Source organism: Rattus rattus, chromosome 12 (assembly GCF_011064425.1).
Source record: "Rattus rattus isolate New Zealand chromosome 12, Rrattus_CSIRO_v1, whole genome shotgun sequence".
Taxonomy (NCBI): domain Eukaryota; kingdom Metazoa; phylum Chordata; class Mammalia; order Rodentia; family Muridae; genus Rattus; species Rattus rattus.
The window spans coordinates 2907988-2922861 of record NC_046165.1 but is presented as its reverse complement, the minus strand read 5'-3'; the positions used below and the strand labels follow the sequence as shown (position 1 = coordinate 2922861).

The window sequence follows — 14874 nt, the reverse complement described above, 5'->3', positions numbered from 1 at the left end:
ATTTGTATAATATAGTTGATATCAGAATTAGAAAATGTACAAAAGACAATAGGGATACAGTGTTGTGGGGACAGGGATGTGCTGTGAAAATGTTTCCTTATACAAGTGAAAAATAGTTCTTGTATTTTCCTCATGATCATGAAATGGTTTTTGTATTGATGCTGTTTCCAAAATTAGAAAATATTGGCCAACCAAGTGTTTAATGAAAATGATTACAAAAATATGCCCAAACTATTCTGCTGTTACACATGCATGTGTATACACAGAGAGAGAAGGGGGTGGAGGGAGAGAGAGGTGGGTTGACCAAGCAAGACACACAGACAGACCAACAGACACATGCACAGTTCATGTATGCATACACACGTGCAGACATACATGTTAGGAGAGCTAGTCTGCAGTGTTGGAAGGAGCTCCCTAAGGAGCTTCTTGCTCATGGTGAAGAAGGATCCTGTTCCTGGCATCTTCCTTGACATGCTCAGTGCCCAGCTTACTCAGTAAACAGCCAAACTGGTGACTCTGGGGGCCAAGAGGAAAGCTGTTATCCACAGGAGTAGTCAGAGAAAACCAGGAAGAGCCGAGCAGGGCCATGGGAGAAGTTTGCTAAGCAGGGAAGTAAAAAGGCAGCTCTGGGTAAAAGGATAACCGGTGCCCATGTGTACCACCCAGAGGACCCTGTGTTCAGCAAGCAGCTGTCAAGGTGTGTGAGGGAAAGGGAAGACAGGGGCGAGCAAGAGCACACTCTCAGGTGGTCCAGTGACTTATCAGATACCTGTCCTTCAGCGGAGCCTTGAACTTAGTGGGAAGAGCTCTCGTTTTCAGTGAGGATAGCCAGCAAGTGAGCCTGTGATGGGGAGAAGCAAGGGGACAGCACTCATTCCCTGTCAGCCTGGGGCTGCCACTGTTCGGACTCACAGAGAGAGAGACGAGAGCAAGAAGAAATGAAACACGAGAGTCCTGGGGGGCGGGGGGTAGCTTGGTGTCGGGAGTGGTTGAGAACCACTTAAGGAAAAGAGTTTAAGGCAAAAAGAGGAAGGAGTTTGAGGAATGGAGAGCAGGAGTAGTAAAAAGTGTCTGGTGCCACAGCACTAGATGACTGGCCAAAGTCTAGCGTGATGGTGTGTTTGAGCAGTATGGATTCTAGCGCTCTCCAGTCTCTTGGGTCAGACTTCGTGTGAACTGAGCCGAGCATCCACTTCCAGTTTACTCACAGTGCCTTATATTTAGTCAGGAGATGCCCAACCATGCACCACTGCTTCAGAGTGAAGATGGGACAGTTGCTGCCTTAACACATCGTGCACACTTGCCTGTTGTTTTGCCTATGGTGGGTGTTTGAAAACCAGCATGTGTATCTCACATTGAAATGAGTATGTAGTGTTGCTCAGGTGTCTTTCTGACAGTGTCTGAGCCCAATCTTACAGTAGCTTTTCTCTGTCTGTTTGCGTAGCTTGGCGCCCGTGTTCGCTCTCTTTGTGCCATTTCACTGCTCCATCCCAAGAGTCCAGGTGGCGCAGATCCTGGGCCCGTTGTCCATCACAAACAAGACACTGATTTATATATTGGGACTACAGGTACAGTACACATTTTATGTTCACACTTCTCTAACCAGATCTGGGTACTTTTGTCTTTCATTTTATTTTGTTCTTTTCTCTTTTTCTCATTTGATCTCCTTAAACCATTTCCCCCCCTAGGTTTGGCTTCATGATCTGTATCAGAGGAAGTGTTACAGAGTAAGAACATCAGAGTGTGGAAGGTACTAGAATACATTCATAGCCTTTAGAGATCTGATAAAAGCTTTCACTGTAATTTGTATCAGTGGAAAGTATTTTCATTTAACCATGCAGTTGTATGCATAAGTACATTTAAGAATCAGTTTGAAGTGGAAATGAGAATAGTGGAAATGGAAAATCAGTGTCGTTGCCAATTATTATGTACTACGCCACATACAGAGCTGTGGAAAGAAACCCGGAGTGCCAGCCCATCCAAGCTGAGTCTGTAATACCAACTCCAGAGTCCAAGTAGGAGGGTTTGAGGTTCAAGACCAGACTGGGCTAGAGAATAAGCTCAGGGCATCCTAGACAACTGAGACTCTGTCTCAAAATTCTAAAAAGACAGAAAAAAAGAAAGGACTAGGAACTAGACAGGTAGCTCAGTGGTTAAGGATGTATGCTGTTCTTTGAGAGGATCCCCGGTCAGTTCCTAGCATACACACACACACACACACACACACACACACACACACACACACACACACACACACACACACACACACACACACACACCCACCACCACCAGCACCACCACCACCCCCCTGCAGCCTTGGATCCCCAACCCTGTCAGGTAATTTGTAACTGCCTTTACTCCAGCTCCAGATCTGACATCCTCTTTCGACATCTGCAGGTATCTGCACTCACACATAGATAGACAGACATACCTGGGGACACATCTCAGTAGTAATGTGTTTGCCTAGCATGTCCAAGACCCCAGGTTCAACTTCGAACATGCTTCCTTTTTGGCAAAGAAGAGAAGGCAGAAGTGTATCACTCTGGTGCTTCTGTGTAGACTGCTTTGCTATGAAGGCCACTGGAGCCTTGGTCTGACTTTAAACTCAAATTCCAAGGTCATCTCCCTAACATCCAGCCTGTGGCCACCGCTACCTCGGCCCGAGGCCTGTGCTAGAAGACACATGTGCTCTCCAGCTTTCTGACAGGTTTTCTTTGAATTGAATACTGTGTGCTCTTACTCCCCTGCCCCCGCCCCCTTCTCTGGCCTGTTCTTTTCTTTTCCTCACAGCTTTGAATACTGTGTGGCATCCTGCACCACCCTGTGTAGCTTGGCTTTTTGACTTCCCCAGTTAACACTCATAATATTCGTTATCCCACTCATAGACCAGATCCAGCTTCACAGTGAAGTGTCCCCTCCTCTCTCCCTTCTCACCCTTAACATTCCCTCCAGCCTCTCCATCCTGCTGTGCATTGTCAGAGGCTCGCCTGGGGCAGGTGTCGGGGGGGGGGTGTCCTCACAACTTTTGTAGGCATGCCTCATGTGGTGCGTGTAGCCCTCACCTTTCACCCTCTTGACCATGATACCTGGGTCCCCACTCTGTCCTGCTATGAGTTTCTCTGGCAGGGAAACATGTGCCAAGTTCCAAAACCCACTTTGAGCCTCATGGTGACGTCTGAAGTTAGGTGGAAGCATCAAGGACAGAAAGGCCCTTGCTGTATTAGTTATGGGGTAGGCAATCAGGGTGGCTGGCTCATAGAGTCATCAGGACCATGGGGTTTTGAGGTTGATAACTTACATCCTCTTAGCCCTATCCAAAGACAGACAGGTCAGTACACTGTCGCAGAGAGGTTCCAGATCAGTGTAAATCTCTGCTATTATCTTAGCACTCGCATGACCTCTGTAGGGTAGAAGGCCATTGAGCAGAAGTGGACTTGCGTCTAGTCCTTCACCTGAATGGCAGCCTGGGCTCTCCTCTTGCCAGTCCCACTTCCGTCTTCCCCACTTTGAAGTCAAATGATGGAGGTTTTTGTCCTCTCCTTTCCTCTACACACTCTGGGCGTTCTTGCATATCCTATGTGTGTTTGTGTTATGTCTGTTACTGTTGGTGTGTAAGTGTGTACAGAGGCCAGAGGTAGACTCAGCGTGTTCCTTGTTTGCTTGGCACCTTTGTATCATGTGTGTTGTGGGTCTGGACGCAGGTCCTCATGCTTCCACAGCAGGTGCTTCAAGCACTGAGCCATCCGTGCCTGCACCTCACCCCCCAGTCCTTTCATACATACGTTTCTGCCTTGTTCTTTCCCCACCGTTGTCACTGGAAACCAGGAGTGTTAGATAGACATTGGATGGTGGACAGGTAAATGGCCTTAACCATTATAAGAGCCAGAATGCATGTTTGGGGACACACATGCCAGTCATTGGGGTTGGCTTAAAGAATAATGTGAGGTGCACATTTGCCCACATGGAGTACAGCTCAGAGGCACACTCAGACCCTTTTAGAATGCAAGCAGAAACTTGGTTCTAAGACAAGGAGTGTAAGAGACCAAAGAAGTTATTAATTTTTTGTTTTTTTACTGACAAAATGACAGGTTGATTTACTCGTATATGAGAGGTGGGTGGGCAGCAAGCACAGACCCATAGAGCAGGACACCATAGTCACACCTCCTGTTACTGCCCGACCCAGGGAAGCACTCAGGGTACCCTCCTCATTGGCTGATGAGAAATGTGAGTTCAGTACATGAGAAGCTTGGAGAGCAGTGCTCAGCTCAAGAATGTGGCAGCTTGTTTTGGATTCCTCCTCTCACAGAAGAGAATTATAAAGTCCTTGTCCTCATAGTTCCCACCTGTGTTGTCATGAGAGTTGGGTGTTTGTAAAATGAGTTCATAATCCTAGCCCATATAAAAGATGCACAGTCCAGGGATTTTGTTTACCAGCCGTAAGCCTAGATTGGGTTTGGAGCTATTCTAACTTACATCCCCAGCTATAAAGTCCCTTGCTCCTTGCTGTTTGTCCTGGCCACATGATCATGCTCCATCTCCTTTCATGGCGGCCTTCTCCATCTCCATCTTCTTTCTTCCTCTTTTCCCTGTACCTGCAACTCCCCACTGTATCCTCAAGCCCCTCCTTTCTCTCACTACTGCCCAATCATAAGCTGTAGCGTTTTATTGACCAGTTAAATTGTAGAGCAAGGTTCACATAGCAGCATCATTTGGTGTATATGAGAATCTGCTTATATGGGGCAACCATATCTTGAGGACCAGTATTTAGCATTAAAATATAAGCAGCATCAGACCAACTCACTATAGTCCCCCTTTTGCCTAAATAAAAAGGCTCTTTCTCTTCTAATAATAAACGGCATACAGTAGGAACAGTTATGAGAACCAATAGGTAAGGGTCGCATCCATAACGTCCAGTCTGTCTGTATTTGGCAACTTAGATGAAGTGTTCTATCATCTCTTCTATCTTGGTGAGCTCAGAGTTCTGTATCTAAGTAATTTTCTATTCTAACTTGTATTGCCATTCTAAAAACATCTTCTTAGACCTACAACATCTTAAATCCTAAACAACTCAAGCTTATAATAAGACTGAGTATTTAGTCTTCAACCAAGGTCATCAGAGACCTGACAAGGAGTAAATATTTCCTGAGTCAGCAGGAAGTGCAGACACGCAGCTTCTGAGACTGAGAATTGACAGACAGCTGGCTGCCTAGATAGCTACCCAGTATCTCTGCAAAGGTGACGCATCCATCTTCAGCCTTCTGGCCAGGATATCTGACAGACCTTCTGTGAAGCCAGAATTATTAAGGGCTTGCTTACCCTGTCTTGGCAGAGCTTGGCAGTCAACTTCCCTGCAATATTTGTCCTTTCTGGACAGCATTTTGTCTGTAGTTGAAGCATTTCCTTTGCCCAGTGGCTAGCTTGCTACAATTGAAGCCATTCCATATGGAGTTCTTCAATATGCTTCATCTTCCAAGTTGAATGGGGCACTGCAAGGAGCTGACATGTCTCGGTGTTTTAAAAAGCCTTAACTTAATAAAAACAAGCATCTTTAAATGCCATTTTTGGCGAGTCTCTGATATTTTTGAAGACTATCTCTCTATTCATAGTATATCTGGAAAAGCAAATGTTGCCAATTACCTATTGTCTGTTCAACTCAGGATGTATATTTCTGTGATGATCTAGACTAGTACCTGACGACTAGTATCTGACATGATCATGAGTTTGACTGATTGTCAACTTGTACTTCTTAACCATCCTGACAGTTTGTAATGGCAGCTATTAACCAGACTGGAGCCTTACATTGTATCTTAAGTATTATATAGAAACAATATCTCATATAGAAACTGAAAACATATATGTATTATGTACATCAAAACTGTAAATTTGTATCCATATACAATAACATAAACCAATGTAACCTTTAAATATGTATCAATATACAAAACTATATTCCAGTATAATAAAATATAACCTCAATTTTGCATCAAAATTCAAAAGATCTATACTAATGTCAGATTATGGCTATAAAATATCTTTTGGTTTAAGAGTAGATTCAATAATCTACTTCCCCCCCCTTTTTATTATTCCTATAATATTCCTGTATTCTCCCATTTTTCTTCTCAGCTCTCTTCCCCTTATCTAAGAAAGGATAGAGAAACGGAAAGGGAAAAGGAGATCCCTGAATCTAACCTCCCTATTTTGTTTCCCCCTTGTTTAAGACCATAACTGTTTGTATCCGTCTCCTTAAATGATGATAAACTTCAACCTCAGTGAATGACCAAAATTTCTCCACCCTACCTCATGGGAAACAGAGTTTTCTTAAAATTGCTTCCTGCTGATTTTGAGGCGTAGTTTTCTTTGTGGGAGGGGCTAAAAAATGGGAAACAATTAAGTCTTAAGAAAGTCAGCTGTAGCGATTATTGTCCAGTCTCTGTATGCTGAGAAAGTTGAGGTTTCAGTGAAGTCCTGACTGGATTAGCTGCAAGGCTGGATCTAAAGAGCTAGCTGTTTTGAAGTTGCCCTGAAAGCAGGTCTTGAGATGAAACAGCATTGTTCAGCCTGAGGTGGGATTGGGCAGGAAGGAGGCTGCAGCCGTACGCATCAGCATCTCCAGCACCCCTGAGGGAATCTTGTCAGGGTTGCTTTTCCTTTTCCTTTTTTCCTGTGAACATGAGAGCTTTCAGAGGCAATACATATTTCTGTATTAACATAATGTATGGAATGTTCAATGTTTAGATCAGTTAAAGATGATTTTCTGCTCCTCGTTTGAGCAAGTGAAAGACATCTTTCTTACACTAGTTTGTGTTATAACCAAATTTTCTGTAAATCTCCATCCGTGGCACATGAAAGGATGGCAGGAGGAATCCTGAGGATGTTTGCAGCCAAAGATCTATTGGCCATGCATAGCTCAAGTTGTGGCTGGAGACGTTTATATGACCCAGGCAGTTCGGACTTGCTCCATGCAAAGGGATCAGCATGCGCATTACTTGCTTTGAACCTTTTGATGTTCTCTTGGTCTGTAGCCAAGATCTTCAGGAGGTCTCCCCTCTCATATCTGGTTCTTATCAATTTGGAAGGAACCCAATGTTTTTCTTTTCGTGTGGAAATATAAGTACAACCTCTCCACCAGTGTAACACATTTCCTATTTTCCATTCTGAGGTTTGGACAGTTTAAAATGAACAGGCTAGTTTAGTTCAGCAGTTTTTTCCCATAATCCAGTATCTCTCAGCAGCTATAGGTTTTTTTTTTTTCATTAGAATTCAAAAAATTTAAAGTTAATAAAGCACTATGTAATCTATCTCTGGGAGCCTTTATTACCCCTTTTTATTTGTTAAGCGTCTCTTTTAAAGTATGATTGGATCTCTCCACAAATGTTTGCCCTGTAGGATTTAACCTACAATATGTTTTACACCGTAATATGTAAAAAAGATCGCGTCATTAAATTTATATGCCGGAGCATTGCCAGTCTTAATCTGTCTAGGTATTCTCATAATGGCCATGATGTCCAGTAAATGAGTAATTACAGAATCAGCCTATTCAGAAGCTAAAGGAGTCGCCCATTGAAATCCTGCATATGTGTCTATAGTATACTGCATATATTTAGTTTACAAAACTCTGTAAAATGAAGCACATCCATTTGCCAAATTTCATTCCTTTGGGTACCCTTAGGGTTTCTTCCTACAGGCGGTGGAATTTAGTTTTACAGGGACCAAGTAGGACATGCCTTTACAATCTCCTTGGCTTCTTGCCAAATGATAGAGACTTGTTTCTTTAAAGTTTTGCTCTTAACATGGTGTTTTTGAATGAAATTCTGAGACCTCTAGTACACTTCCTATCAATAGCTGATCAATATCTTATTCCAGAGGGTCTGGCATACCTGTATGAGATCTGATGTGTGTTATATACAATGGATGGTTTCTATTTCTGATCACGTGTTGTAATTAAATAATGATGTCAATTCAGAATCATCCTGAATAAGTTCAGCAGTTTCTATACTTAAGACAACTCTTTTTGCATATTGAGAGTCATGACTATATTAAAAGAGTCTTGAAAATCTGATAATACCATAAGGATTGCATTGAACCCTGATTTTTTAACTGATTTGTAAGGACTCTCAACCACCTTTATACTCTGTCTTTCCTGGTTTATTTGCATCAACAAAATCTAGGGTCTCTAGATATTGGCTTTCCCTTTATTATAGGAGGGAGAATCCAATTAGTTCTTTTTATGAACTCAAGTCGCTTGCTTTGAGGGTATCTGCTGTTAATCTCTCTCAAGAGATCACTGCATGCCCTTCCAGTGTCCACCTTGTGCCCAGGACGAGGCAGTCTCTGCCTTAGTAACAGGCACCACAGTCTCAGCCGGACCCATCCCACCTCACTGACAAAGTCTCTTTTTTTTTCTCTTTGGTATCAATTAAAAAACTTGTATAAGTTCTTAATTTCTTACTCTGCTTATGTGCTAAATATATCCATTCTAAGATAGAGTGTTTCCTCTGCATAAGAATTCATGTAGGGGGAAGATGACTAAGATGCAGGGCAACTTTGGATCAATACGGTCTGGACATGTATCCTGTAATTCCTTTTCTAGCAGAGCTAATTCCTTTTTAGCCACATCTGATAACTTCCCCAGGGTGTTTGAGTCTTCCTTTCTTGTAGGGTTTGAGATAAACTGCTTAGCTTTAGAGTAGCGGAAGCAGTGCTTGCCACAGCTGGTTAATACCTCCTGTTAGTTTCTGGAAGCCATTAGGCCTCCTTGATTGGTCTCTCCTGATTTGTACCTTTTGTGGCCTAACCTTTCATAGACTTATTTTATGTCATTGATAACTAATAGAATCTTCACTTTGTATTGTCTCAGAGGTAATTTGTAATCCCCCAAAAGACAAGGTTTTCTTTATTTCATCAGTCTTTCTGAGGTATCTGTATCTAAGTCAGCCAATAAGATATCTTCTGTATAATGGTAAATTACTGATTGAGAAAATTGTTACAGATTACCTACAATGGTTGTTGTACAAAATATTGGCACAAGGTAGGACAGTTTCACATTCCCTGTGGTAGGACCTTTCAATGCTATTTCTTTATTGGATAACTTATAGTAACAGAGAAAGCAACCTTTCCTTGTCATGTTCATGTAGAGGAATTATGAAAAAGCAATCTTTTAGATTAATCCCTATGATAGGCCATTCCTTAGGCAACAAGGAAGGCACGGGGGTTCCAGGCTCACTCGCTGTAGAGAGCCCATTGGCTGAATAGTCTTGTTAATTGTTCTCCTCCACTTGCCAGCTTTCTTTTTAATGACAAATACCGAAGATTTCCAAGGGTTGGTGGACCCTCTGCTGGACGAGCTGCTCTAGTGCCTGCAGCTTTTCTTTTGTCGTAGACTAATGTTCAGTCCACGGTGGTCAGCCGGCCTCTTCAGTGGTAAGGCTGTTGGTGTTTTATCAGCTTTGGCTCCCCAGTGTAAGGGTGAAGTGTCAGCCTCTGCTCTATGTGTATGGGCAGTCTGTAATTCTCTTCAATAACATTTTTAATTAATTAATTTTTTATTAGGAGCATCACCTATTTTGTGGCTTGCCTCTAAAGTTGGAGTGATGTTAATCTGTATTTTCCATTGTTGTAACAGATCTCTTCCTCAAGTTTGTAGCTATATCAGCAAGCATAGCCTTAATTTTCCTATCTGACCTTCGGGCCCTGTATATTCCAACCATTTTATCTCAGATAAAGTCCCAACTCCTTGAAATTGGATATCTACCTGTTGAGGTGGCCAATCTGGAGGCTGAGATTTTGGAGAGATGATGATGTCTGCTCCAGTGTCAACCATTCCTTCCATTTCAATATTAGCACCAAATGTAAAATGAATTTGTAGTTCTGGCTACCTGTATAAAAGATACATAATCCAGGTATTTTATGTATGAGCTGTAAGCCTAGACTGGGCATGCTTAGAGCTCTCCCAGCTCATTCCCCAGCTGTGAAGTCCCTGTTTCTCCTGGCCGCACGCTCATGGTCCATCCTCTTTTCTCTACCTGCAACTCCCACTGTATCCTCAAGCCCCCCCTACCTGCAACTCCCACTGTATCCTCAAGCCCCCCCTACCTGCAACTCCCACTGTATCCTCCAGTCCCCCCTACCTGCAACTCCCACTGTATCCTCCAGTCCCCCCTACCTGCAACTCCCACTGTATCCTCCAGTCCCCCCTACCTGCAACTCCCACTGTATCCTCAAGTCCCCCTTTTCTCGCTCCACAGCCCAATCACAAGCTCTAGCCTATTATCGACCCGTTAAATTAGAGAGCAAGCTTCACATAGCAGCATCACTTGGTGTACATGAGGATCTGCTTGCCAGGGGCTACCACATCTTGAGGGCCAGTACTTAGCATTAGAATGCAAGAAGCATCAGACCAACCCAGTTCAGGTGTGCACTGACCTAGCCCCATGCCAGACTAAGGAAGGCTTAGTAACAGCAGCATCCACAGCTTCTTCCCTTTGAGCCAACACTGGGGCAAAGTCTACAGCGTCCTTCCCTCTGTGTCTGTCTGTGTTTTGTGTTTCTGGGTTATATGTACAGAAACCCTGAGGTTTCTGTCTAGCACATTGTTATCTGAGCTTTGCTATTTCAGTCCCCTGTTTCTTCCCTCCATGATCCTGAGACTGCCAACCTAGCCTGCCAAAGCTAACCACGAAGCCACAGGACGTTTCATCATACAGGGAGACTTGGAGTTGCCTTGTGATTTTGTTTTGTTTTGTTTTAGAACCCTGAGCACACACCTCTCAGATAAAAATTTGGAAATCAAAAAAAGAAATTATAGAAGTTAGGTTCAGTTCTTCCTTCTTGCCCCATGCTCCCAGAAATAAGACTCAGACCTTAAAATACATTTACAAATACCTTAGCCATATAGCCAGGCTCTCCTCCTACTAGATCACTACTAAAATAATCCATTTATTTTAACCTGTATTCTGCCATGGAGCTGAGTACCTATGCTCATGTACCATGTGTCTTATCTCCTCAGGCCTTCCCCAGGTTGATCTTTCCATGTTTGACTCTATCCCAGAATCCTTTCTGCTTCCTGGATGCCCCTCCTTCCATTTCCTGCCTAACCCATAGGCCATAGGCTTTTTAATTGACAGATGATGTGTCCATACAACGCACAAGATATTCGCTCTACAAGAAATTTCAAGAGGTCTAATTCTAATGCCCTTCATATCAGTTAAAACTTTGTTCCTAGTAGCATGCTCTTTTTCCCCCAAATTTTAACAACTTTATTTTAATTTTTTAACAAAATGTAATAAATAAAACAAAACCACCACAACGAAGTTGAACAAGGCAAGCCAACAGTGGGAAAAGAGCCCCAAGAGAAGTCACAAGAATTAGACTCCTATTCATTCACATATTCAGAGTCCCATAAAAGTACTAAACTTGGGGTTGGGGATTTAGCGCAGTGGTAGGGCGCTTGCCTAGGAAGGGCAAGGCCCTGGGTTCGGTCCCCAGCTCCGAAAAAAAGAACCAAAAAAAAAAAAAAAAAAAGTACTAAACTGACAGCCATGATATAGACACAGAGGACCTGGTGCTACCAGCTTACTCTTATCCTGGGTAAACTAGAATGAGGGCTCTCATCCCTGAAGAAGGGTCCTGTTGGGTGTGGACTTAGATGCTGGCAAGTTCTCCGATGAGAATGTTACATGAAGAGATACTGCGGGTCATCACCAAGCACCCAGTGTGGGCAGTGACTGTTCTGCATTGGTGGTGGATTTATTTGTGCTCGTTTCTGTAAGTCAGCTAAGGCTCGTGAACAAGAATGAGCAGCGCCAGCTTCAACATGTGTGTCATCAGCTACAGAAAGCCTGGGGTCGTCAGTGAAAAGATTTCCATCTTATCTCCTTCTTAATAAACAGAATTGCTGTGCCTTCACTTTTACACTGCTTCCCTGAATTACGGCATGCATGGTTAATATGTAACTGAGGGGTCACATGGAAGTGTGAAGTGAGTGCTATGGCTGCTGGTGGACTTCATTTCAGTTGCCTTTTGTTTTCTTTTGTAGCTTTTCACCTCTGGGTCCTACATCTGGATTGTAGCCATGAGTGGACTTGTAAGTGTCATTTTTTTTAAACCTCTTTCCCCTGATCCCCACCCCCCCCCTTTTTTGAAAGGAAGAAAAATAGAAAATAGAAAAAAAGTGTCATGCTTATAGATTGTGAGTAATGCACACCTGTCTTCCTCCTTCCTTTACCCGGGTCAGACTAGCTCCATACTCATTCCCTCATGACTCAAATAGCACAGCTACACAGAAAATCAAAGTCAAGACAAAGGAGGCCGGTTTGTCTCAGTTTCCAAAGTTACTTTGATGAAGGTTTTAGATGAGGTTTTTGTCAGTGCTGGTTTTAAAGGGCATTCGTAGTCTAATTCATAGCAAGAGGGAAATGACAGAGAATGAAGAAGTTGGACCTGCTGAGCTGGAGAGCAGCTCTGCTGCTGGACTTGTGTAAGGGAAGGATGAGGTGACTCGCAGGTCAGGTGTGTGTGTAGCCAGAGAGGGAGGAAGGGAGCATGCTGGAGCGCCTGTGGAGGGGATTCCCTTCTCTCTCCCATGTCCACAACGATTCACTACACTTCAGAGGAGACATTTAGAACGAAATTTAGAGCATGTGGCCAAGTCGGATGCTTTGTGACTTGAATGTAAACCATAAATATATGAAAATCTAGAAAGAAAATAGTTTTAATCTCTTTCTTGAAAAAAGTCTAAGAAAAGTACAGAATAGATTTATAGGACTATGTCAACATCAGAGGGGACTTAGATGTAATCATGCCACACTGCAGAGCCTGGCACCAGTCACTTGTGTTTGCTGAGGAGTGGTTAGGACTCTGAGCCACACTGAGTTGTCCTGAACCCTCTCAAGGCTGTCTTTAAACCTGGTGTTAGACATTTCAGATAGAATGCCGTCATTCATTGCCCTCAACTGATGTGCTCCCAGCCCACTTGCTCCAGATTTTGATTCTGTGAATCAAAAAGCAAAGACTGTCTCCTCCTTATTCCATTGTTTACTTGGAGCCCCATCCATAGTGAGGCTCAGAACTCTGAGACAACTGGCCTTCCTCCCCTCTTCTCATTGTCTCTCTTCCCTCTCCTCTCTCTTCTCCTTCTCTCTCCCCTCCCCTCTCCTCTGTCTCTATCTCTCCTCTCCTCCCCTCCACTCTTCCCTTCTCTCTCTTCCTTCTCCTTTCTTCCCTGCCCTCTTCTCCCCTCCCCTGCCTTCCTCTCCCCTCCCTTCATGCTTGAGACTGGGTTTTATTCTGACCCCTGGTTCTCCTGGAGCTTACAGCTGCCCCAGGCTGCTATCTGATGTTCTTGAGACCTGTGGCACTTTCCAATCATTCTGGACCAGTTTGCCTCCAGGCCACAAGCCTTTCTCTAGTGTGGCTCATCCCCACTGATAGCTTGTCAGCAAGCTCTGCACTAAGGTAGGGCCATTCAAGGCCTACTCCACCTAAAGCATGCGGGAACATGAGGACCACCTTTTGTCTGTTCTTTTTAATCAAGCAAGGTTCTTTTTCTTTAATAACATATTGTGATGCATTTATGTAAAATGTCCCATTTACATTCACGATTCTGTTGTTAGCCTTTTGGTGGTAAATTAAATTCTTGCTGTCACCTCCGAGTTTCACTGTTTGACAACCTAGGCTCTAGAGCTGGAGGTTATGTCTCTCAACTGTTGGGCCTTCTGTTTCTTTCTAGTCCAAATTTTATCAGAAGGTACCAAAGAATTTCTAACATAAAAATACCCACACTGGAATAAAAAGACTCACACCGTGTTTGGAATAGGATTTCAAAATAACTGGGCATTTTAAGGAATCCACTGTCATTAATCATTCGTGAACCAATTGAATTTTCTTTTACAGTAATTATCTCAAAATAATTATATATATATATATATAATACATATATACATATATGTATATCTGATAAATCTTCATATTAACCTTCTTTTTATTTTTCCAGCTTACAGCTAATACCTTGTTTATTTCCAATGACTGACCATGAGCTAACTATGTATGGTAGAGCTCATTTGTGGCAAACCCCCTTGCACCCATTCGGTAATTAAAATAGAATGATTAGTAGCGATGCTGATTGAAGCTAGTTTTCTCCATGCTATGCTGTACATGCTGGTGCTTGCTTCCAACTTCCTGTGTTCTTTTTGACTTTATCAAGAGATCCCACACTCTATGATATATGTCGCACTCTATGATATATGGTGTAAAGATAAGGATGATTATACAGTGGTGTTTAATTTATAAGCAAAACATTTTGATGTACACCTACAATCCCAGCACTCAAGAGGTAGAGGCAGGAAGATAGTGAGTTCAAAGCAAGTCTAGGCTACAGAGTAAGGTCCTGTCTCCAACAAACAAAACAAGGCAAAAGCGCGTGTGAACGTCTGGCTTGTCAGCCACTAACTGTGAGGTGTCCATGTCAGAGTCACAGATGCTTCTTGCTCAACGTGACTTCCCTTTTCCTTACAGATCAGCTAACTTCCCTTTTCTTTTTCCCTTTGGTTCTAATGCTAAATAAATAACTTCAAAAGTCAAAATTCAGGCTACCAGGAAGAAATGTGTACATAGTGTTCATTGTTGTGAATTTAGGTTACAAAACATAAATTACATTGTTACATTGTGGGTAAGGTCACCACAGGGGTGTGGTGAGTAAAGGTGCTTGCTGCTAAGCCGGATGATCTGAGGACCCACATTGTGGAAAGGAAAGGGAGAACAAACTCTTACAGGTTGGTCAGACACACACACACACACACACACACACACACACACACACACACACACACATTTAAAAGTTATTAACTGTATTGTGTATATATATATATTCAAAGTTTT

General features: G+C 43.0%; 1 protein-coding gene across 2 annotated transcripts in view; it reads left to right on the top strand.

Annotated features, from left to right (window-relative positions):
- The window catches only part of Ubac2 (UBA domain containing 2), a 148976-nt gene that overhangs the window by 96816 nt on the left and 37286 nt on the right, over positions 1 to 14874 (top strand). Inside the window, exons 5-6 of one of the 2 annotated variants that reach the window (XM_032918298.1) lie at positions 1445 to 1568; positions 12035 to 12082. In XM_032918298.1, the coding sequence (XP_032774189.1) occupies positions 1445 to 1568; positions 12035 to 12082 (172 nt within the window). The remainder of the gene's footprint in view (positions 1 to 1444; positions 1569 to 12034; positions 12083 to 14874) is intronic. The other variant, XM_032918299.1, reaches the window with a different exon arrangement.